This window comes from Cupressus sempervirens, chromosome 9, assembly GCF_028749045.1.
Source record: "Cupressus sempervirens isolate cs-2001-9-10 chromosome 9, ASM2874904v1, whole genome shotgun sequence".
Lineage (NCBI taxonomy): Eukaryota > Viridiplantae > Streptophyta > Pinopsida > Cupressales > Cupressaceae > Cupressus > Cupressus sempervirens.
Window position 1 is genome coordinate 687,706,499 of NC_143126.1, and position 25,456 is coordinate 687,731,954.

General features: G+C 39.0%; 1 protein-coding gene across 6 annotated transcripts in view; it reads left to right on the forward strand.

The window, feature by feature from the left end:
- Window positions 1-2,969: 2,969 nt before the first annotated feature.
- The window catches only part of LOC149540592 (RNA pseudouridine synthase 7-like), a 232,021-nt gene continuing 209,534 nt past the window's right edge, over window positions 2,970-25,456 (forward strand). For 5 of the 6 annotated variants that reach the window (XR_016356420.1, XR_016356421.1, XR_016356422.1 and 2 more), the window contains exons 1-2: window positions 3,036-3,214; window positions 3,292-3,335. Coding sequence is in view for 3 of the 6 variants with exons in the window: in XM_089801688.1 (XP_089657814.1) it covers window positions 3,136-3,214; window positions 3,292-3,335 (123 nt within the window). In the remaining 3 variants the exon portion in view is untranslated. The other variant, XM_089801689.1, reaches the window with a different exon arrangement.

Here is a 25,456-nt window from a genome sequence, read left to right on the forward strand (position 1 = left end):
AGGTACCCAAGCACAACCAAATCTTTGAAAAGAGGAGAAATAGAGAGAACCATATGGGAAAAACCCTACTCCAAAAAGAGATGGAAATAATGCTGAAAGAACTAGTGAAGGACTAAAGAAGCCTGCAACCTAGGGAATGTTCCAAAAGATAGGAACAAAATATGATAATGAAAAACCCCACTGAAGCATGTAGAAGCTACAAAGCTCTGTGGAAAGTAGCTACTAATATGAAGAACTTCCATTGAAATAGAACCTGATCAGGTAGAGAAGACTATAATCTTCATCGAACCAGGAGGCACACAAAGGCAAACAATGGAACTCAAAGATACAGATGGCATGAAAAACCAAAGCCTAAAGAGTTGATCAATTGAACCAAGGAAGTATGAGAAACAACAAAAGAACCCCCCCTAATGCAGACAAAGGTGAGGTGACAAGCAACTTGAAAAGTGGGCCAAAAGAACTGCATGTCAAGGAACCACAATCAAGATGCACACAATAGTACATATGTGTATTGAGGTGATCAATCTCAGACATGGCATGAGGCTAATGTCTCAAAAGGGACACTCATTGGACAAAGGAAGATGACAAACAAAGGCAAAACATCAAAACCCCCCATGGCACTTTATCAGAGTGGTGCATGTACAATAAGGCACAAGAAATAGAGAAGCAAAAGGCTATGGAGGCAGGAATTGCCATATCCATAGATGAGACATTCTTGGTGAGAAAAAAGATGGATTGCTATTATCAACAATGTTTGAATCTCAATTCTCAATTCTCAATTAATATTTATAATGAGAGATCGTCCTTATAAAGGAGATTGAAACCCTAAAAAGGTCTAACCTAGGTTGTATAATAATAATTAATAAAATAATTAATTATTAGATGCCTAAAGTTTAGCTTAAGCAACTAGAGTCAATTAGGAGATGATGTAATTACTCTAACACATGTCACATGAGCAATACACAGTGGTGCCAAGGGCGACGACACAGTTTAGCAATGCCAAATAGGTGAGGTTGATCAACTAGATTTGGGATATTAGCTAGGATTCCTCATGTGCATATGTACATGGAGATGGTAACTTCATTGATCAAGATGACATTGCATGGTCTCTATCTTTCATCTCCTAACATGAGAGATTACTATGACTATTGAGAACATATAGTGCATATGGAGGCTATTAACTCAAGGGCCAATGTTAGTGGCCTAACAAGTAGCACGAGAGGAGCTAGTACAGAGGATAACAAGTATAAATGTGCTATTGTGACACAAGAAGCTAGTGGTAGATTGGTTTTCAAATCAAGTACCAATAGATAGGATAATACCTTTATATTTTTAGTTTGGTAGGGGGATACATATGTCCTAACAAGGATGATAGAGATTGCATTGGGATTGATTCCTATTATACGCAAGATAGTAGAGACAGGGAGGCTAATGGTCAAGAGTACTTTAGTGTTGGCAAAAATTTACAAGGAATTCCATGACATATGCTATCACTATAGTAGGAGCTACCACCTCATTACAAGTATAGGCATGGGAGCACATTTCTATCACACAACTAGTGGGGGGAGAGGAGAGGGATGGAGCACATCCTATGACATATCACTAGGGTGGGCAACAATACACTACAAGCATATGGAAGGTATTGATTATTGGAGCAAGGCACTCAATTGATTGAGACATGGTATTACATGGTATCCATACAAGAGGATAGCTAAATATGCAAAGGATGATAAACATATAACTTTTTTGCAATTTCACACTTATCACCGCACAATAAGATCATGTCATAGAGAGATATGGGCCACATAAGGTGCTGCATTAGTTATGTATGTTCCAAGATGTGTCAATACTCAAGCAAAGGTAATTCCAATGAATCATACAAGAGAGGGTGGGGGAGTTTGGGTGCCCATTAGATAATGGAGAGGATATTGTAAAAGTAGAGAAAACTATAACCAATGGTTCGAGATCCTACTAGAGGCCTAACATATTTATGGGTTACAAAGACATGTGGGGCTTGGTTTACAAATCCATGAGCAATAAGTGGATATGGATTAATGCCAATAAGTGTTAGAGAGAAGTAGAAGATACAAAGAGATAGGTATGTATATAAACACCCACATAGGAGAGGATGACCACAACAAAAGTATAGAGAGTCTGGGTTGCAACTCAACAATCCAGGAGAGGATGATGATGTGGGAGAGATAGGTGATAAAGAGAAAGAGGAGAAAAGAGATATAGGGGGAAAATACATGGAAAATGAAGGAGAGAGAAGGGGGATAAAGATAAAGTTAGCTAGTACTAAAAGGAGAGGGGCCATAACAAGAGGATGCAATAGAGATCGAGGTAAATAAGGTTTTGTAGACACCACCATAGAGGGAGGGACAAGTACCACACATACCACCCAGGTTTGGTAAGGAGAGGAGAGTGATGACGAATACACACATGAAGTTCCCATATTAGTTGAGGGATATAACAAGAACATATAGATGTGGGAACTGCAAAGAGAGACACCCTTTGGAGAGAGAGAGAGGGAGAGAGAGCGAGAGAGATCATGCATTTATGGATAGGGATGGTTTGTAGAGGTACGACCTAGTGTTGGAGAGAGATGAACTAAGGAGAGGAAATAAATGATTTCATAACATCACAAGATGCTCTAGAGAAGGCACAACAAAGGGCAAAAGAGAGGATTGGATGATACCAATGAGAGAGGGAGAGACAAAGTGCCATAGAGATGAGGCGAGGAAAGCTACTATGAGGGCTAGTGTAGGAGTGATGAAGGCTACAATGGAGAAAATTGGAAGAGATTAGAGACCTATTTAAGTAATTAAGGCACTATGGTTGTGCTTGCTAATAGATTGAATATGGAATGGGCTATATAGAATAATAATAAAAACACTATTTTAAGTGGGCCTAGTAGATAAGGGGGACTAATAAAGCCATCGGCGGCGACTAATAAAGCCACTAAAAGTGAGGACCCTGCATTTGTTAAATTTTAATGAAGTTATCATTTGAATTTCTAGGATTTCCATGTAAAATTAACGTGAACATCTTAAATATTTTGAAAGGGTGCAGTATTTTTTTCTCTGACCGCGGACTTCCTCTCAAGGTGTTTCTTGTTTGCAGCTGCGAACATCCATGGCAGAAGAAAAAAATAAGATTGTCTGGGAGACGCCGGAAAACCCTCCTAAATGCGACGATTACATCTTTCATGACGGTACTTAATATCCTTGCACGCCCTTCTTTCCTTTTATCTTAGTGAATCATACCTGTTTAAAATCCTTTCATATGCAGGGAAGCGAATGGTGCGGCCTTATTACTTTGAATTCATTGCTCATGTAAGTATCGGCAGCTTCATTCTTTACTTAGTTTGGAAACTTTTGAGATTTTTCTTAGGTTGACTGATGAGCTTTGTACATCTTCAGCTGGGCTATGAGTAAAACAGCAGGTCAAATATAATTGACAATGTAGTACAGGAGATACCAAACCTCAATTCGCAACCATCTTAGCTGTACCTTATAAAATAACGTTTGCAAAGAACTGAAAAAAGTTCTTTAATGTATTCAGGCCAGCTAATTCAAGCTTTGAAAAGAAAATCAGAAGTAGTTCATACAAACCACTCGGTGAATCTTCTAGAGGGTCTTTCTGAAGATAGCTTAGGATCAAGATTTTTTTTAAGGTGCGTAACTTGAATGAAATAGAGAATGGGAGACACTAGTTTTAATATTCCCACCATATAATCATGCAAAGACATAATCTAACCGAGGTTTATATTAATAGTCTAGTCCGCAAAACCTAGGTCTTATGTGCCACATAATCATTACATCTCAATTTGGCTTTTCTGTTGATGTTATCAATCAAGCTCTTTATTGTAGTGAGGGTATTTGAATGTTTTACTCGTGAAAGGTAAAGAATGGGTATGCTCAGCCAATCCAATTAGGATAACAATGCAAGTAGAGAGATTTATAACAATTTTGATATTGTAAGGGCATGTAAACAAAAGATAAAAAGATTGAGAAGGCAAGTAGAGAGAATAGGACACATGATGCACAAAATATATCTTGGCAAAATCTTGTAAAGGGATCTAGCATCTAAAACACACACCCAATGCATTATTCAGCAACAAATGTTACAATACAATATTAGAGTAGTTGTGTTTCACAAGATAGCTACACTTTGAACTTGAATAAAGCTAAACATATAATCTCTATACCAAGCCCTCAATATATAGCCTAAGAGACCAATAAAACCATGAACAATTTCCCAACATTATGGACTTAAAACCGCAAGTTAATGGTTGGACTAAATGGTACACGTCTAATCCTTGTGCCCCTCTTGAAGTGCAACTCCTCCCATTGTAAAATGTTACTCTCATTTTGATTGGTTGGCCCCCAAGACCCAAGCAAGATCAAAATGAGTCTTAAGTGCTTTATGGATCTACAATAATATGTCTTTGGCACCTCATACATAATAAATAATTGGTCAAAGATGCTAGTTATAGTCCAGCTAGTAATTGTAAATATAAAAAATGAGCAAAGAAACGAAAAACGAAACAAAGTAGATGAAACACAATATACAAGTATTTATCATGGTTCACCACAACTTGTGGCTACGTCCACACTTGAGCAGTGAACTATTATATTAATCAATAATCGATCTGGTTACAATACATGACTGTGGAGAGTCATTTATACAACTTGCTCTTTAGATACAAAGAGACGAAGGGAAATGAAAGGTCATGGGACCGTTGGGCTTTATATCCCAACAGTCTTCCCCATGAAGTCCAACTGGCACAGTCATGCACCGTGGCACCCTTGCTGCCTGTTTTGATTTATATCATATCTATATCTTGAGAAGATTTTAATTGTACCATACTGTGTTTGCATACACTTCAAATGAGTCTTCACCAAATCAATTTGAAGTCAAAGATATCTTCTTGTACAAAGGACTCAGGCACAAACTCTCCCATTAGTTCATAATATAAAATACTACTTATTGCTCCATCCACAGAGCAGCTGTTCAAACTAGGGTAACGTGACTCGCGGCGAGTCACGTGAGTCACTCGAGTCAGCGAGCCGCGCTGACCTCGCCGAGTCACAATGACTCGTGACCCGCGAGCGGTGAGTCACGAGGAGTGACTTGAGTGACTCGCGAGTCATCGAGTGATTCGCGTGACCTGGCCTCCTTGACTCGGCCACGACAGGCTTGAAACCGAGCCTTTAAAATATAAATTTTTTACATTTTTTTTTTACATTTCAGAGACAAAGGGTATCAGGAAAGGAAGAGGAATTACTGTAGTCAATTCACAAAGCAAGTGTACAGGAAAGAGGAAGTGGAAGAGCAAAAAAAAAAAAAAAAAAACAACGACAAATTGAAACAGTTCGGAATGAGTAATGCACGATGCCAAAGGGAAGGGTAGACATAAGCAGTTGCCAAAAAGAGTGTGGAATCGGAAGAAAATGACAGAAATAGTGTGTTCCATGCAGTTTCGTGTGAGTTTCGGAGTGCTAATTTGGTCTTGGCGGCGAGGGGCACTGCCCCGCGACCCCGCCGGGGTTGTTGCCCCCTAGACCCCCAGTCGTTGCGGATATCAGTCGTGGGAGTTTGACCAGTTGAGAAGAATTGGAACTGCTGCAGGCATGGAGTGTCTGTGTACTAGAGGCACTGAGAGTAGGTGTTGCTCGTGAGGCTGTCTTGGTGGATGCGTAGAGAGCTCGGGAGGAGCTGATCATCCAGTTGGAGGCAGTGCAACGACACTTGGCTCAGGGTACCGATGAGTTGGAAACAGAGAAAGCAGGACGGGTGGCTATCAAGGTCAGCTAAGGAGATAGTATTGTGTTAGCAAAGGCTACAGATGCAACGTGGTTTGGCTACAGATGCAACGTGGTTTGGAGACCAGTTTGGTGCAGGCATGGGATTAATGTGAAAGTGATGCGACAGAAACAGATCTATCTTGTTGTAGTTAGTCAATTAATATATTTTGTTGTTAATTTGTCTCAGATATTGTGTAATTGTCGTCTAGAGACGACCTTTCTTTTGTGGGGGGATGATGTTGTCGGTAAAATGTATAGTGTAGCCGACGGGTAGATTAGTATCTGAACGGGCACCTAACGCTTGAGTCACCCCTTCAGAAAGGTATATGTACATGTCCGAGATGGACTTTGGAATCATCAGTTAGAATCGATAGATCATTGTAGTCATTGGAATCAGATTGTAATCTGCAAGTGCATACATGAATAAAGTACTTGTTCTGAATTGAATCGTGTTATACATGTGTTAACTTCTTACCCTATGTGGTAAACAACTCATATAACCCTAAAAGGGCTCCCATAACAGTCTATAGTGATGTGTTGGATTTCATAATGCATAAATGATAATACATATACATTTTGATGGTTTGCATGGATTTATCTTAGTTTGACTTTAATTACTAGTAATATAGTATTTACTTTTAGCAATTTACCTTTGTAAGTTTGTAAGTTTGTAGTATTGTACATATGTAATCGATGTTTGACTTTTAAGTTTTAAGTTTTTAACTTTAAGTATGTGGCATGTGCATTATGATCAAATTATTTTCTATTTAATGATGTTATTGTGTCTTTATGCTTTATTCAATAATGGGTGCATGGAATGTTCTTTAAATCCTAAAAAATCTCAAAATTTTGAGATTTTTTCACTTTGCCGAGTCACCGCCGAGTCACCGCCGAGCCGGGTCACGAGTCAGAGCCGGGTCACGAGTCAAGTTACCCTTGCCGAGTCCAAGCCGAGTCCGAGTCTCGTTACACTGGTTCAAACAACTTTCTTCTTCATTTTGGTAAAACATAACAATCCAGTGTGCACATGTTATCATGCTGGTGACATAATCCATTAGGTCAGTCATTTCATCACCACTTATTGTGTAATGATATCTTAGGAGATGTTCCGATTAGACACAAATTTGACTTTCTTCATGTACACACATTTTGATTTTTTTAGTAAAGGATTCATAGAACTTGGAGCAATCTTCTTTATCCTCTGCATTTTCATAAAACAATTCCATGCATTTCTTAACCAAGTTCTTTTTAACGACCTTAAAAAATTTGTTCTGCTGCCAACGAGATATGTTAAGAGGAAGGTCCTCAGAGTCTACAACTCCCTCCACAAATTCCAAATATTCTGGAATGAGCTGACATTCAATAGAAAATGTTGTACAACTGAGTTTTCTTCCCAATCATTGGTGAGTGACTTATAAGAATCTGAATACTCACCCTTAGCTGTGTCTTCTAGCTTCCGCATCTAGATGGGCTTCCCTTTTTTAACCAGAGACCACCCATGAGAAACCTCGTTCACCTCCATTGCGAGCCTGGCGTTCACTCCTTTCTCCCACATACTCTCGACAACAGCAAGAAAGGCCTTCAACAACATCCAAAAATCCTGCTTGGACCAACACATTAGCTGTGGAGCTTTGTCCAAGTTATTGCTGCTGTCGATTATAGTTGAGGCCTTCATTTTGGGGGTGTAACTTTGGCGTAGATTCTGGCTTTTCTTCTCCTTTTTCTTTGCTTCCATGACAAACTTCTCATTATCACTATCGAGAATGGAGGCATGCCGACAGGATTGCTGCCTATGCTGTAACTGGGATGGAGTGTATTTACTTGAGAGAAAACATCATGAGTTGAGCGATTAGCCAAAGAGGCCTCCCAGCTATCAACTGCGCTGTCTTCAACATTTGGGTGTGCTAAACCCGTTTTCTCCAGCTTTGATTGCAGCAACCCAATAGAGTGGTCCAACTGCTGCAACTGCCTCCAGAGTTGCGCAATCCCGAGCAGCCGGAGCTCCTCCCAAATGTCTTGATTTGGCCCCTCAAAGTCTGGCCTTTTAATCCTTTTTAAAATACTTTTCCCTTTCTTTGTCAAGAGAAGAACATGCTGGAAGCCCAAACACCTCATTTTTATTTTGCTATGATGAAGAATAAGTTATTATCTCTAGAGCCTCCATAGTGCTGCTGCTAGAGAACTCATTATCGTTCTCCATTTCACTTTCAAAACTGATAACATTATTTCTGCCATTTGATTTCTTGAATAACTGTTTAATCAGCTCTTTTTCTTGACTCTTTCTTCGACACTTCTTTTCCAGGTAATGGCTTTTCGCTGAAGGATCCTCAAATTCCTTGGTTGGCAAGGACACAGTTTTTGCAAATTTCATCCCCCTCAACTGGGGATGAAAACTCCACAGCAGACTCATTCAGTGAACCTTATTTGTTCTTCAAAGAAGTCTTCTCCACCTTTTGCATGAGGACAATAAGTCTGAAACCCATCCCACAAGGCCATCTCTTCTTGTTGAGAGTATATGTCATAGCTGCATCGATACTGGGGAAAGGAATAAGCCTACCATCCTCTTCTTCTTCACCTGTCCTCTTTTCTTCAGGTGAATCCTCCTCATTTTTCCAGCCATCCCACCAGTGTACATGTCATTTCTTTTCGAATTTTTAGATATACAACATTTCTTTAAAAATTTCCAAGAAATTTATTGATGACAGAATCAATCTCATCTTCTTCCATCTTTGCTCAACCTTACCAGACTCTGATACCAATTGCAAATATAAAAAATGAGCAAAGAAACTAAAAACATAAACAAAGAAGATGAAACACAATACACAGGTATTTATTGTGGTTCACCACAACTCGTGGCTATGTCCATACTCGAGCAGGGAACTATTCTATTAATCAATAACCGATCTGATTACAATACATGTCTGTACACAGTCATTTATACAACTTGCGCTTTAGATACAAAGAGATGAAGGGAAATGAAAGGTCATGGGACTGTTGGGCTTCATATCCCAACAGTAACCCGTTAGTTGATGAATATTTACAGCCATCATAAGACCAGTTACACATGGCAAATAGTGCCAAAAATGGAATGTCTAAGATTCCATTTAAGTGGGATGGACATGTTATTGACAATATCACTTATATATTAAATAATTTAATTAGATCTAATAGTTGCAAGTTGTGCAACATCTAGTCCCAACAATCTCTTATACACATTGCAAGAATCATACAGGGGTTCAACAAAGTGAACTAAATCAAAGTTTTTTTGAATTTCTAGGTGAAATATCCCTTCTAATAGATCTTACTCGGAATATGGAAAATTCATAAAATTATTATTAACAAAACCAATTTTCACAGTCACAAAGGATTTATGCATCATGCAAACATTTCTTAATGATAATACCCTTATTGGTAAAATAGTCAGTTACTTCTAATAGCTGGAAATATTCTAGAAAAATTACTGATTTTTCTATAGGTTGCTACAATGAGGAAATGCATTGAAATAAGACATGTAAGCTGCAACATACCAATCTGCACCTACTTAATAATTCAATGAACCCCAGGAATCCACTGGCAATGGCCAGCTGGCTGTAAGCATAGTCGGTCTGCCTGTAGACAAAATATTCAAACATGTAGCAATTTCATTTCAAAATGATTCTTGAATGGCGCCTTGAAAATCTGGAACTGCTTGACCTGTTCTGTCTGGAAATTATTATTGGAACCCTTTCCCAAATACTTTGTAGCTTTCTCTGTTACCTGCGGATGGGTGGAAAGGAGCTGAAATCACTTGTGTTTGCGTTCAAGCCCGAGTTTTCCAAGGGTTTTGTCTTGGATAAGTAGCGTCTAAACTTGCAAAGCAAAATTCATAAACAAATATTCATAGATGATAAATGATTTTCTGAACTCCAATGGCTAAGTTATAAGAATAAACCATTTGAGGCAAAAAGCTTCTTATTTCCATCTTGGATGCGTAAAAGCTGCGATTTCTATCTTAAATCCAGCATTGGTGACTAAGGTAATTCCCAACAAAGATTTTAATTACCATTACAATCAGGCTAACTAATTCAAGCCTTGAAAATAAAATCAAAAGGTAGTTCATACCAACCACTCGGTGAATCTTCTAGAGGGACTTTTTGAAGATATCTTAGGACCAAGAAAACTTATAAGGTGTGTAACTTGAATGGAATAGAGAATAAAAGATATAAATTTTTAGTGTCCCCACTATACGATCATGCAGAGACATAATTTAATAGGTGTTTCTATTAATAGTCTAGTCCACAAAACCTAGGTCACGCCGAAATATGCCACATGATCATTGCATCTCAATTTGGCACTTCTGTTGATGTTATCAATCAACCTCTTTATTGTAGTGAGGGAATTTGAATGTTTCACTTGTGAAAGGTAAAGAATGGGTATTCCCAACCAATCCAATTAGGATAACAATGCAAGTAGAGAGTCTAGGTATGTAAAAGGGATGGTGGAGAAGTGAGCGCAAGATTTAGGGTTTAGGCACCAAAATTTACGTTACAATGGCTGCCTTGGGGATGCATGGTCATTCAACTGCAGATAGCAGTAGATGTTTAACACTTGAGTAAAAGGGGTTTACAATGGAAGTTGGATGGATGCAAGGAGATGGAACAATGGTAAGGGTTTCCAGAAAAATAGATATACCCAACATGTAGAAGGGCAGTGGTCGGATTACAAATCTAGGCAGAAGGATTACAATGCTTTAAGGATAGGGGAAGGTTTTGGCTTTGGGAAAATTGAAAAAAAAAGTATTGGCACCCAAAACCTTTAGAGCAGCTGTGGGAATAGGATCAATATGTAAGTCCTCAAATGGAACATACTTTGGTTGTTGTATCTATTGATAATTGAGAGTGGAGTGATTCTATTAACTTCCTAAAAAGCCATGCTTTTTTGGTTAATTGGGCAGGGTTAGGGCTGACCTTTCTCAAGATCAAAGACTTGTGTACTAAAACTCTAGGGCGGGGATGTCATGTAAGACCCCTTTCAAATGGCTTTTATTTGGTGATTTGTTCTGCAGTTAGTGAGAAGGATTGGGTTTTCAATAGTGGCGCATTCTTTGTATATGACAAAGCCCTTTTTGTGGTTGATTGGTCCCCCAACTTCTACCACAAAGGATAAAGGTATTCAAGATTCCAATCTGTTTCAAACTACTAGATCTTCCACAAGAATACATGGATCCTGTGACCTTAGAAATCCTAGGTGACCGTCTTGGCTCCTATGTCAAACATGAAGTGGCAGTAGTTTAGTCAGGCTTGATCGTCTACACAAAGATATTGGTGATATGCCAAAATCTTCACCCTATTCCGGAAATCATTGAAATTTGATTAGGGGAAGGAATATGGAAACAAAGAATTGAGGTGGAAACAAATGGCCCCAATAATGGTGATATGGCTACAAAAAGAGAAACAAAGAAAGGAAAGCGTTTGGACTTGGATGAAGCTCCAGATTTGGTAGTTAGAATCTCTAAGGAAATGCTTAAGAATAAAATGGAAGGCTTGTCTTTGGCAATCCCTTCTTCTTTCTCCAAATTTGTCCTTGATCAAAATGATCTAGGTTTGGAATGGGAAGAGCTCAAGAAATATGAGATCGACTCATCCTTCTCCATGGGAGTGTACTTAATAATGAAGATCCTTTGGATCTTAGGGCCCAAGAGGATAGAGAAGATGCTCCTGCCTCTTCGAAAGGGGTAGATGGCCATTCCAAATTCCAAAGTGATATGGGTGTCAGTGGACCTCAAACCCAAAATGTTGCTCAAACATAGTTTTCTTCTCCTAAAGCAATTGATGAGAACATATAGGTGTTAGGATGTGATGAATCTGATTCGTCTGTCAACCCAATAGCTGAAAAGGAACTAATTATGGGAATGTTTGGTACAAGTTAAAGGACAATCAACAAGTTTAGGGGTTCAAGGACATCCCTATCTCACCTATCATAAACTTACACAGTTCTTTTGAAGGGGTTGAAGATAGTAGGGGAGAGGTGGAGTCAGATACAAAGGATGCATGTTTGGAGGAACAAAATATATTATGCTTGTTAGATATTCTTGATGTTTTTGAGAACATGATAGTGGAACAAACACAAGCCGCAATAGGTAAACCAAATGTAGGTGCAAAGAAGAAATAGAATCCTAAACCTACTCAGGTTAAGCTAGCCATGACAAGAAATGTGACGAACCAAACAAAATGTTTGAGATTGGGAAAGGGATTTACCCTTTCCCGGGAGCTATGAAACTTCATTTTTGGAATGTTAGGGGTTACAATGCCTTCGACAAAATTCGCTTGATCAAATGTTGCTTGGATCAAGTGAGGCCAGATCTTGTTTTTTTGTAGGAAACACAACTTAAAGGTGAGGATGTTGATAGATTTAGATGCAAAGGGTTGAAACCATAGCTACACCGGCCTGGGGGAACAGGGGAACGGGGGACATGTTTTTGGGATGGGGGTACAAAGGGGCCTCAATCTGGGGACAACGAGAGGATGACGGGGGGATGATGACAAGGGACGGGGGGTATGTATACACTATACATATGATACTTAAAATGCTAATTATAATGTATACCGATATAAGACCTAAATATGAAGTAGAAGCTCATCAAGATCGCTATTGCTGGTCTAGTTTTACATTGCATTAAACATTGAACAATGATTCGTGAACAATAAAAGAGATCTAAGTTCTAAGTTCTAACTTCTATCAAATAAATTAAATAATTAGGCAAATTCAAAAGTCATAGTTATCTATTATCAATTTAGCAAAAGTATGAGTATCATTATCTCATCAATCATTCAATGGCATCATAAACTTAACTACATCAAGTAACATCAACCATGTTATGATCACAATGTACAATATTTCAAACTTCAAATATCCAAGTCTCAAGTACAAACTACAAAATCAAAAGACAAAATGTCAAGTACTAAAGCCCCAAGGGCCACCAAAATGCAATAGAGGCCACCTAGAGACCTCTAATCTTCCATGTCAATCTGAGGCTCAGGCTCAAAAAACTCATCCTCCGAACTCTCAGCCTCTACAATGGTAAGATCCGCGAGAGGAATACCAACCAACCCTACATTAGAAGTATATGCATCCTCATCAACCTGTGAGGTCTCCTTTGGCTCTACATCCCATTGTGCTGTAGGGCTCTCCTTGTAAACACATGTTTTGTGATCTTTGATACACAAGGCGCAATGTACAACTAATAGCTTCTCAAGGGTAAGTCTATTCCTCTTAAGAGAGTGGATAAAGTTATAAGTAGATCAGTTCCTCTTAGAAGCTGAAGAACTAGATACCTAAGATAGCAATCAAATGACTAGTATGAGAATCAAAAAATTGAAATTGAAATTCATGACTAAAACTAAAAGTGAAATTGAAAGTGAAAAGTAAAGGTTCTAAAGTTGAAGAAGAAGAAACCTGAGGCAGGAGACAGATGACTAGTGTGGTAGTTGTTGATTTGGGTCCATGACAATTCCACCATAAAATAGGATCCTCTTGTGCCATTGTTTTTATGTTGGCCTTTGCTCTAGCTGGATAGCCCCTAAGAGTAGCAAATTTTGTCCACTTAGTGCGAACCTTCCATGCTGTCTCAATGTCATACATCCTATTAATGTACTTGAAGAATCCTTTTGTCACCTGAAATTCAAATTTTAAAATCAGTTAATTAAAAATTAAAATATTCATAAGTGCAAGTGATGCATGAGCATCCTAGGGTTGTTAGCAATACTGCATGTTGGAGGTATTTTGGCTAGGAGTTGTGGAATCAGTCACCAAACGGTGGTGCTACTGCTCGGTTGCTGATGGGTATAGTCGTAGCCAAGGAGCTCGGTCGTTGTTAGAGCTTGACATCTTTTGTTGCTCGACACTCATTGTGTGCTTGACATGTGTTGGTTGCTCGACAATGCTTGGGAGTTTGTTGAGACTCAGCAGTGTGTTGGTGCCGACTGGAGTTCTTGTGGATTTTCTCGATCGAGTTGGAGCATTTAATTCATGTAGCCTCTGATCGTGACGTGGATCGATCTAGGAGTTTGTGTGGACCTATTTGGGTCTTGGTTGTCTCTCTTATGTGCATTTAATTTGTGTTGTAAGCCTTTTAAGGCGTTTTGGTATTTAATATCTGTTGGAGTCCGACTTGTGGCTCAACATATATTTAGTGTAAGGGATTTAATTTAACTTGTAATGAACTGGGCCAACTTGTGGCTTAGTTGGGTATAAGTAAGGGGCCTTGTGGAGTCTTTAGGCATTCATTTCAGTTGGAGGAGTGAGTTAGATTCATCCAGCTTGGAGAAGAGGATGAAGTGGAGGAACTTTGAAGGGCTAGTAGCTGAGGCTTGGTAAACCAAGAGATTACTTGGTGGGCTTGCGAACATAAATTGAGATTTCCTTGGGGTTTTTTTCTAGAGTGCAGATTTGGACTAGCCAGGGGTAGTGTTTGGATTGGATCTTGAGGGATCTTGTAGAATTGTTATTGTAATTGTTGTTGTATTTGGACGTAACTGGGAAGGCCTTACAGCACGACACATTGCATGTAAACAGTTATATTTATGAATAAAGTGTTGTGATTTGGTATCAGATCTTGCTTTGTTATTGTGTTTCCGCTGTGTGGTTGTTTGCTGGGGGGCTAGGATATCTCCTTTGGGGATTCTCCTGCCTTTCACTCCATCAACAAGTGTGCTAACTTCTAACTTTCAAGTGCAAGTGTACTAAATTGATAATAGATTACCTCATCATCATTCATTGGTGTAACTCTCCCAGGACTAGGCATGTACCACTTTGGATTCAATGCATAAGCAACCATGTTTAAAGGAGTGTTGAGGCTGTCCCATCTACATTGAATAATAGGCCGAATCCGCTTAGTGTAAAATGCTAAACTAGGGTCCCTCTCTCGCACAACTGCCCTCATCTGGCCAAGCATAGCATCAATGCACTTGTACACCTCTCCAAGAGTAGTTGCATCGCCATCCCCATATTTGATGACTTGGAGAATTGGCATGATGAAAGAGAATGTATTTTGCATCCCCCCAAAATGCATCGCTCTTCACTATCTCCTTCATCCTCATCCCCTGCTTTGTCTTGGACCCATCCCACCTATTCCGCTCATTCGTCATAACCATGAGTTGCAATGGTTCATGCAACTCAATCATTCTCTCCAAAAGAATGAAGTAGGATGAATATTGGGTCTCAACTGGTTTCAGGAACTCCTTTGTGAAGCTCTTGAAAAGGGCATGTGACGAGTGGTGATTGTAGATAAACATCTTTATATCTCTAGCATCGCTCACTACTCCCTTAATCCAGGGAATCTTCGCCATGTCTTTTAGTTTATTGTTCATGGCATGCACACAACATGGAGTCTACCAAATATGTCTGTAAGTTGTCTCAACAAGTCTCCCTGTAGCTTTACACATAAGTGCTGCATCCGTCACTACTTGGACTACATTTTCTAGCCCAACCTCCTCAATAGCATCCCCAATTATATTAAATTGAAAATCTGCATCCTTTCAATGCCCTGAACAATCAATAGCCCTAAGGAAAAATGACCCCTCTGTGCATGTAATGATGATATTGATGAGTGGACAATTCTTAATGTCCGTCCACCCATCCATGATGATGCTCCAACCATACTCCTCCCAAATAGGCCTCAAGTTCTTCTTTAAAGCAATCTTGGCATACTTTTTATCCAAGACTGTAGTCCGCAATTTGTGCTCACCTGGTGGCACAAATGACGGTCCTCCTCCCCTTGCCACTAGTTGCATCATCTCCTTAGAATAAGGAGACTGTTATATGAAGAAGTATGCCATTGGTAAAAATAAATCTACCAATGGCTTCTATTTCCTCTCTTAGGTGGGCATTAAATAAATCAGCAACGGGGTTACTTTCAGAGGACACCTTTCTTTTCCCCTTGCTAGTTTGTACTTTAGGCATAGCACTAGATGTAGAAGAAGGACCCAAGGCTGCCCCTCTAAGTGATGTAGGTCTCTGCTGTGGTCTAACCCTAGGACTAGGAGTAGAAAAATGTGGTTGTCCCTGCTTATAAGCCAGCTGAAGACTTTGAACTTGTTGCCTACTAGTCAAAGTGGTAGGTACCTCAACTCCCAAGTCATCTAGAACACCCATTTGGAACACCCCAAAGCTTGGTGAACTCAATTTTGTAATGCGTTTTTGTCAAGAACTTGCATGGACCCACACCTTTTCCTGTCCAAAAGAGGAAATGTGCATTCACTCTAGTGATGCACTCAAACCATTCTTCCTTAAAAGTGTTACATTTCCACTTCCTCGTACCACCACCTGTAGCTGTTTGTATGGATATCCTTGTTGCAAACTGTCTAAGAGGAGATATAGGATTATAACTACCTAGCCCACTTTGCGAAAAGAGTGGAGGGGCAATCTGTAGCTGGTGGATTGTGTGGTCAATTATCTGTTGATTCTGAATTTGTTTCTTCAATCTCTTCATCATGCTCAGCCTTAGGGTTATAATCTTCTTGGCTGGTATCACTATGAGAATGGGCCTCTAAATCCATCTCATCATCACTGTGGTTTGATCCACTTGAGTTGGGAGCTCATTTTCACATTGTATTTCACAAAATGAAAATAAAATAAAATAAAACAATGCTTTCAGCCTATGCCCTTCTTCAAAATCATAATTTTTTGAAGTAAAATTAAAGCAACAAAAATTTGGAAATGAAACAAGAAACATCCAAAATCTAGAAATGAAACTCAATTAAGAACTAAAAGCTACAAACTAGAAACAAAAAACAATGATCTTGACTTGAAAAAAAAAAACCAACCAAAAAACCATGAAAGACCCTACCATTTGTTTCAGAAATCTCTTGAACAAGCTGAAAAATCTTGCTTCTCTTCTTCTTGCTCATTCTTACTACACTTTGCCTTCACACACTCTCTTCACTCGAATAATCACCCTTCTATGATCTCTTCACTCTTGTTCTTGCTGTTGTTGCAAAAATTAGAAAACCATGAAATGAATAGAAATGAGAAAAGATCAAGAATTAATGGGATTTCAACCTCTAAATGGGCCCCACATACCCTAGGGTTAGCAAACCATAAGAAGCAATATAACAAAACTTTTCAAAAGATTTTTTTTTGCATTTTTTAATGTGCCGAAAAGGGGGACAGCCGCAGTCCCTAGCTGGGTCAAGGGACATGTCACTGTCCCCAAGTCCCCAAATGGGGATGCAAGGATGTCCCCCTCCTGGCGGTGAGTTGGTGGTACCGCTGCAGATGCATGAACGCTGTCTCCCTGTTCTGGGTGTGTCCCCTTCTTGGGTGCAACAACCAAAAACGGCTGGGATGCATTCCCATGTTACTATGGGTGAAACCCAATGATGGGTCAAAGTGAATTTTGATGGGGCCCAATTGTTAATGGAGGCTCATTAGGTGTTGGCTTCATTTTCCAGTGATCAATGGGGTAACTGAGTGGCCTTTGACGCTATGAGATTGACAATGGCCTCTAACAATGTGGCTGAAGGTAGGCTTTCTTTATCAATTATAAAGACTGGGTTGACTCGAGGCTTTAAGCGAATTCGTTTGGAAGGTAACTCTCTCCTAATTACTAGGGCAATCGAAAATTATAAAATTGTGGCATCACACCTTCAACCCATCGTAACTGCATTTAGAGAAGCCTTAAATAATTTGGAGGACCTCAAAGCTTCTTATATTTGTCCTAAAGGCAACATTGAAGTGGACAAGCTTTCAAAATGGGCTTTGTCCTTTGAAAAAAAATTGAATTTAAACTTGAAGATTTCAGACCCAAATATTACCTAATGAATAATTTTGCATGTGATGTTTTAACTCAACTCTAATTCAAGAAAAGGTAAAACATGGTTATAAGGTGGCCATATGATGTCACTTGATCCAAGGTGGCAGGTGCAATTAAAGTGTGATATCTTCTAAGGATCCTATATATGTCAGTTTTCTCAGTGGTGTCTACAACGTTTTAAGTGATCAAGGTAGTAAGTAGAGGGAATGTCTTATCAGTGTAGGGAGATGAGAGACGAAGTAACATCTCATTATTAATCCAGGATTTCGTGCGCTAGGCTTTTACCAAGGAGCATCATAAATGTTTTTAAAGGAGGTTTTATTTCAGATTGGTGTGACTGGTTGCATGGGGCACCAAGACTGTCTTTAAAGGAGGTTTTATTTCAGATTGGTGTGACTGGTTTAGTGTGGTGGTTTTAACAAAACATGGAGGCAAATTTCTCTGTCTCCACTTTGCAGCAACAGAAAGATTTTCCTGGGCTGGTGAAGCAGAAACAATTGAGAGGTCTGCTTAAGGTTAAGTTGAAAAGATTAATTGATGCAGTCATTGATGTTTTAGGCAGGAAATTTCATGAGCACTATTGGCACCGGAGAATGAACATAGGTATAGTGTCGATGGTTTTAGCTTGGGGTTTGCAGCTATGGTGAAATGGGTTATCACATCTCTTTTTGAAGATGGGATTTTATTGGGATTGAAACACATTCTTGAATGGGCGGTCCCGGGTGTAGGCACTGACATTTCCAAATGCTATGAGGATGAGAGGGATGCGAAGGAGTTTGGCATTATTCCCTTTGTTAGGTGGGTCAGAAAATATGATAAGGAAAACTACATGGATGAACATTGGGCAGCATGGCTGAAGTTGAAAGCAAAGTTTCAGAAGCATGAGGAGGAAACTACTGCAAACATCTTGGTGGTAAATCCCCAACGGGTCAGAACCAGGCTCCAGATTAGAGTTCGATTCCAACCTTGTCAACTGCGTGTGAAAGGCTAATGAGGAACCAAGACGGACACAGGTTTTGATCTACAGTTTGTGAATGAAGGTTTATATTATTAGTTGACCACATTAAGCTTAAAGTTTATGGAGATATAGGTGTGTCTGCATTTTGATAAAGATGATGAAAATGCTATATATATACTTGTATACCGGATCGAAGGTTTGCAAATGTCCAAAAATCCCTGTTCCATTATCAGAAGGGCTGTTTAGATCCTGTTAGGTGAACTTGCTTGGGGCAAATGCTGTAGAAAATGCTAGATGCAGAGGAGTTATTCAGTACTCCATTTTGTTAACCTTATTTAATTACTCTTCTATATAATAATAAAATATACGAATATATTACTGATTAAAAAAAAACAATGCAAGTCGAGAGATATAAATTTTTTGATATGGTAAAGGTATGTAAACTAAAGCTAAAAAGATTGAGAAGACAAGTAGAGAGAATAGAACACATGATGCACAAAATATACCTTGGGAAAATCTTGTAAAGGGATCTATCATCCAGAATACAGATCCAATGCATTATTCAGTAACAAATGTTAGAATACAATATTAGAGGAGTTGTGTTTCACAAGAGACACTTTGAACTTGAACAAAGCTAAACATACAATCTCAATACAAAGCCCAAGAGACCAATAAAACTATGAATGATTTTCCAACATCACGTTAATACTTGGGCTGATTGGTACTAGTCTAATGCTTGTGGCCCTCTTCAAGTGCAACTCCTCCATCGTAGGATGTAACTCTCATTTTGATTGGGGTCACCCAAGCAAGGTCAAAATGAGTCTCAAGTGCTTTATGTATGTGCAATAATACATCTTTGACACTTCATATGTAATAATTTATAAATATTTGGTCAAAGATGCTTGTTATAGTCTAGCTAGTAGCCCCCTATTTGAAGAATTTTTACAACCATCATAAGACCAATGACACAGGACAGATAGTAACAATAATGGAAGTTCTAAGATTCCATTAAACTGGGGTACCCTTCTCCATGTGGACATGTTATTGACAATATCATTCATACATAAGTAATTTAATTAGATCTAATACTTGCAAGTTGTGCAACATCTAGTCCCAACAATATCTTATATACATCGCAGCTTGCAAGAGTCATACAAGGGTTCAACAAAGTGAATTAAATCAAGTTTTTAAAAAGTTTCCAGGTGAAATATCTCTGTGAATAGTTCTTACTGGGAATATAGAAAATTCATAAAATTATTTCAAACAAAATCAATTTTCACATAGTCATGAAGGATTTATGTATCATACAAACATTTCTTAATGATAATAACCTTATTGGCAACATAGTCAGTTACTTCTAATAGGTGGAAATATTCTAGAAAAATTAATGATTTTTTTATCCATTGCTACAAGGGGGAAATGCAGAGAAATAAGACGTGTAATCTGCAACATACCAATCTGCACCTCCGTATTTATCATTCAATGAACTCCAGGAAGCCACTAGCAATGCCCAGTTTGTTGTAAACATAGTCAGTCTACCTGTAGACGAAATATAGCAAACATTCAACAATTTCTTTTCAAATTAATTCTTCAATATTGCCTTGAAAATCTGGAACTGTTTGACATGTTCTCTTGGAAAGTTTTATTGCAATCCTGTCCCAAATACTTATTAGCTTTTTCTGTTACCTGCGGCTGGGTGGAAAGGAACTGAAATCACTTGGATTTGCGTCCAAGCTCGAGTTTTGAAGGTTTTCATGATTCATCCTGGAAAAGGAGTGTCTAAACTTGCAGAACAAAATTGATAAACAAATATTCATATATGATAGATGATTTTCCCAACTCCAAATGCTCACTTATAAGAATAAACCATTTAAGGCAAAATGCTGCAGTTCCCATCTTGGATGCCAAAAAGCTGTGATCTCTATCTTAAATCCAGCACTGCAACTAGGATAATTCCCAATTCAGAAGATTTTAATTACCACTACAATACTTCCTAATCACCATAACATTGTAACTAAGGCATGGTCCCACCAGTCGGCATAATGAACAATTAAATTAGTAATTGCTGAGACTTTAAATCTTCGAGCTATTATTTAATTATTCATTCATTCCCTTGCTAGTTAATTAATTTTTTAACCTTAAGGAATCAAGTGTCCAAACTTGTAATTCCTCATTTAATAGCTTTTATTAATTCCTTGGCTCCATATCAGGGACATTACACTGGGATAGCAAGTACACCTTTTGCGTGTCCCTAATTTTTCAAGCCAATTTTGAGGATAACTAGGGGATGACAAAGAGGACAAAAGAATGGACAACCATATAAAATATAGGGAATTTAAAATATACATGAAAAGTTTCAATAATCATATGAAAACATGGATATTAATTTGTATTCATATGAGAACATTGATAGAGCATGCACATATACATTATAGAATGTTAAACATATATGTGTTAAATTGAGAAATTGGTTCAAAATTTCAAACATTAATTTTAACATAGAGTCCTTAATTCAAATTTCTTTCCGAATTTATCGTCAATATGCATGTAATATCGAAAGATAACATACAAGTTATAACAAAGTGCCAAAGGGCACACTGCTGTTATATAGTTTCAATTATGATATGAAAATCAAAATACCAAAACAACAAAGCACACTGCTGTGCCTGATCTGCTTCTCCCAACATTACATCAAAATCAGAGTTCTCCCCTAAGTCAATCTCAACCAATTCCTCTGGTGTCTCCTCGCAAGTTTGATAATTCCGAGGTTGAAGAGCAATGTGCACGGCGGCTAGCTTCTTTATTTGTCTAGAGGTACATCTGTTCCTCTTGATGGAGGGGATAAATCCATTTGTGGATTGATTCCTCTTTGCGGTAGAGGAACTCACAACTTGTACAAGGAAGTGAGTGACAATGGTCTTTAATTGTCGTAAGATATTGGAGTGAGGAGTGAGGGGGTTTGTAAGTTTGCAAATTTGCCACACTTTCGAGATACTGGAAGTTCACGTCTCTAAAAACAAGCGGTGGAGCTGAATTATGATATACATACTGCAAGTTAATGTCTCTAAAAATATGTATTGGAGATGAAATATGATATCCACATTATTAGTTAATGTCTCTAAAAATGAGTAGTGGAGCTGAAATATGGTATTGATGGGACCATTGCATAGTAAAAGGCCTTCTAAATTTATGTGAAAAATCTCTTGAAAAATTTCAAGTTCTTCCCCTGGTGTTGAAAGAAGTTCTTGTAATTTCATTTTCTAAATCCTTGTTGTTCAATTTAAAATTAAAAAAATTTAAAGTAGGATGCTGTTGGGTGGATATTTTGCAACCGACAGTTTTGAGTAAAAATCCAGTCGCAAAATAGGATAACCAGCTATAGCGTGTGAGATAGAGTCTCTCCTACCTTAAAGGGAAGGCTCCCCCTTCTCATTGTTCCTTGGATCAACTCAAGGTAAGCAAGAAATCGAGAGATTTTGTAAAAGAGGTGTTACCAATATTCTTTCCTCTTATCTTTCAGGAAAGAATCCACTTACCTGTGGAGCGAGTAATGGGCAGGGCTGAAAACGGTGATACCGATAAATCAACACTAACTCAAAGGCTAGCTGAAAGTGTACCAATTTGGCTCTAAGTCTAGTCGTATTTCTATATGAAAAGCTTTACTAATAGGGCACAAATACTTTTAAAAGTAAAGATATCTTAATTATTTTGGTAATTAAGAAAGAAATATAAGCTACAGACAAAGCTTCTAGCTATATATCTCCACAATTGCTCCTAGTCAAAGCTTTGTCTCCAGTTGCTTCTTAACCCTTTTTATGCTCAATTGTTAAGAACACAAGATAACATGAATCAAAGATAATGTATGCGAATTACATACAAAGCTTCTAATTCACACAATGTGACAATCTCACTCAATCAAAGTTAAGTTTCAATTGCTTCTTTGTATTCACTTTTCTCTCCAAATGGTGTTGTCGGTAAAGTTATAAAATAGCTAACGGGTAGATTAGCATTTAGTCGGTAATTGTTATGTAGCTGACGGACCTTTTCGATAATTGTTATGGAGCCGATGGACCCTTTCGAGAAGGTTCTTTGAGAAGTATATGTACACCATTCGAAATTATTGTAATCATCATTGTAAGCACTATGTAATCTCTTCGGCATATATGCAAATAATAGGAGTACTACTGTGTTACATATTCTTGTCTATTGTCTGTATGCATTAATCTATTTACCCCATACGGTAAACATTTGGTGCCGTTGCCCAATGGACCTAGAATGAAGCCAGATGAATGAAGACTAATGCCAAATCAGCTTAACAAAGATAGAAATAAGATAAATGGAAAAGATGGAATACACACTACACAAGAAATTTTAATTTTGGCACAACAGGCCGAGCGTAGACGGAGGTTTCAGCAGATTGTCGATGGACACCGAAGCATTGAGGAATTGTTGGAAGAGACTCGACAGTGGTTGGATTTGGTGGAAGAAACCAGGGAGGAATTTTTGAACCTGTATACGTCGAGGGAAGAGAATCCAGACGAATGGGAATCACCTCGCACTGCTCGGAGTGCCGAGGGAGCACGAGCGTGGAGTGAACTCTTCGTCTGCTATACACTTCCGGAAGGACTTGAGGAAAACCCTTTTTCACTAAGTAACGCGACTATTGGAAACAAGACGATTGTCCGAAACAGTGTGGGTGTGCAGAACAGCGCGGGTGTGCAGAATAGCGCGTGTGCAGAACAATGCGGGTGTGCAAAACAACGCGGGTACACAACAAGTACCTCCAACTCGAATAGTAATAGCTAGACCAAAAGAAAAAATGCCAAAGTTTGATGGTGATGGAACGACTGATCCAATCAGACACTGTAAGACATGCGAAACAATTTGGATGACGAATGGCGTAATCGACACAGATGAACGGGTCTGACAATTTCCAGCAACCCTAAGGGGTGTAGCAGTTGATTGGTTTGTTGACGCCGATCCCCAAAAATTAACTACATGGGCGGGAGTAAAAAATGAGTTTATCACCGAATTTCAATTGCTACGAGACGACAATGAGATTGTAGTAGAAATCTACACCACAAAGTAGGGGAAAAATGAAATAGTTTGTGTATATGCTAGAAAATTAAAAGAATTAATAAATAAAATGGAAAGTAAGCCGATAGATGGGCTGAAAAAGAGATGGTTCATTGAAGGACTACACTTGGAGTTAAGGAAGAAAATGAAGATTGTGCCGCTGTCATCATACACCGAAGCATACAATTGGGCGATGGACTTAGAGAGTGAACAAAAAACGAAAAAAAGAAGAAAAGTAGCTCATCCGACTTATATGACGCGCCTTCGGAAGAAGATAACAGTGATGATGAAAAGGGTAGCAAGAAGGTCCGAGCTCTCTAGAAGGATATGATGAGAATGATGAAGGAATTTAAGAATATGCAGAAAGAGACGAAGGGAAACGAGCTATGGTGCACAGAATGCAAGACAGAAGGTCACACGAAGGGATCCTGTCCGAAGAACCAATTCTGTGAGATCTGCCAAATTATGGGACATTCCACAAAAGAATGCCCCTTCAATATGAAAACAAGAGGACATCAACAAGTGCTCCTGACATAGGCAACTTTCATGTTAGGAGGGAACGAAAACACAAACAATGATGGTGCTACTTTGGGTGGGTCTAGAAATAATAGCAGAGGGCAAAACAACAATACCAACAATAATAATGGGGGCCGCAGCCGAATTCAGTATGATGCGAACAGCCGCCCGATGGTTCAATGCCGACCATGTAATTTGTGGGGCCACTTTGCACGAAACTGTACATCAGCAAATACACCAAAGTTGTTATGCAGATGGTGCGGTCTTGGAGATCATGAAGATGCCAAGTGTCCGAAATCAGGAGTGAATTTGATCAGCATTGGTGTGGACGAAGAAGTCTTGGCAATCACACAGAAACAAGCAAAGCTGTACCTCAACCCGACGGAAGAGAAGAAGAGATTGGAAGAAGTGCGGGCGGAAATTGAGAAAGCAACGCAGGCAAAGAAATCACAATTGAAGGATACTACCGGTACCTCAACAAGGAATTGTGTAGAACAAAACATCGTAAGGTAGATATTACAAATTGAAATACCAGTCAAGTTAAATGATTTGATCCTCACAATGCCTCAACTACGGACAACACTTACGAACATAGCCCTGACTACTAAACTACTAAGAGAACATGGAAGGGAAAAGGAAAGCAAAGCAAGTGCAGCGGACCCAATGCTGCTAGCACTCACATCCGGACGACATTCAGTGGTCGTCGAGATGGGTGTATTAGGAGCGGTCCTTTCAGACACATTGTGGACGAAGGTTCAGGGGTAAACGTCCTACCAGAAGATACTTGGAAGAAGTTGGGACAAACCGAAGTTGTGGCCACCTACATTCCAATTGCTCACGACAGACCAACACGGGATCAAATCGTTGGGAATCCTAATGGCACAACCAGTGAGAATTGAAACACAACCGTTCCTACTCGACTTCATCGTCATCCTGCTGAAGAGAGGATATGACGCCATTTTGGGCCGGGGATGGCTTGTACAAGGAAGGGTTAAGCATGACTGGAAGAAGAATACACTATCAATGGAAAGTAGGGGACGATGATTCATTATTGATTTACACACACAAATGGTGGGCGAAGAAGTCGTATCATCTGATTCTGAAGAAGAGGATGAAGGAAAGTAGCGATTGAAACTCAATGAGGAAGGAGTCCTACAGTTGGAAGGTGAATCGACGGACGATGATTTGGATTCGGTGAACGGCCTTTTCCACTGGCAGATGGAGGATTATGAGCTCTTTTCGAGTTGTAATATGTTAAAGGTTGATGAAGGTGAGAAAGAAGAAGGAAATGAATGTCCGAAGGAA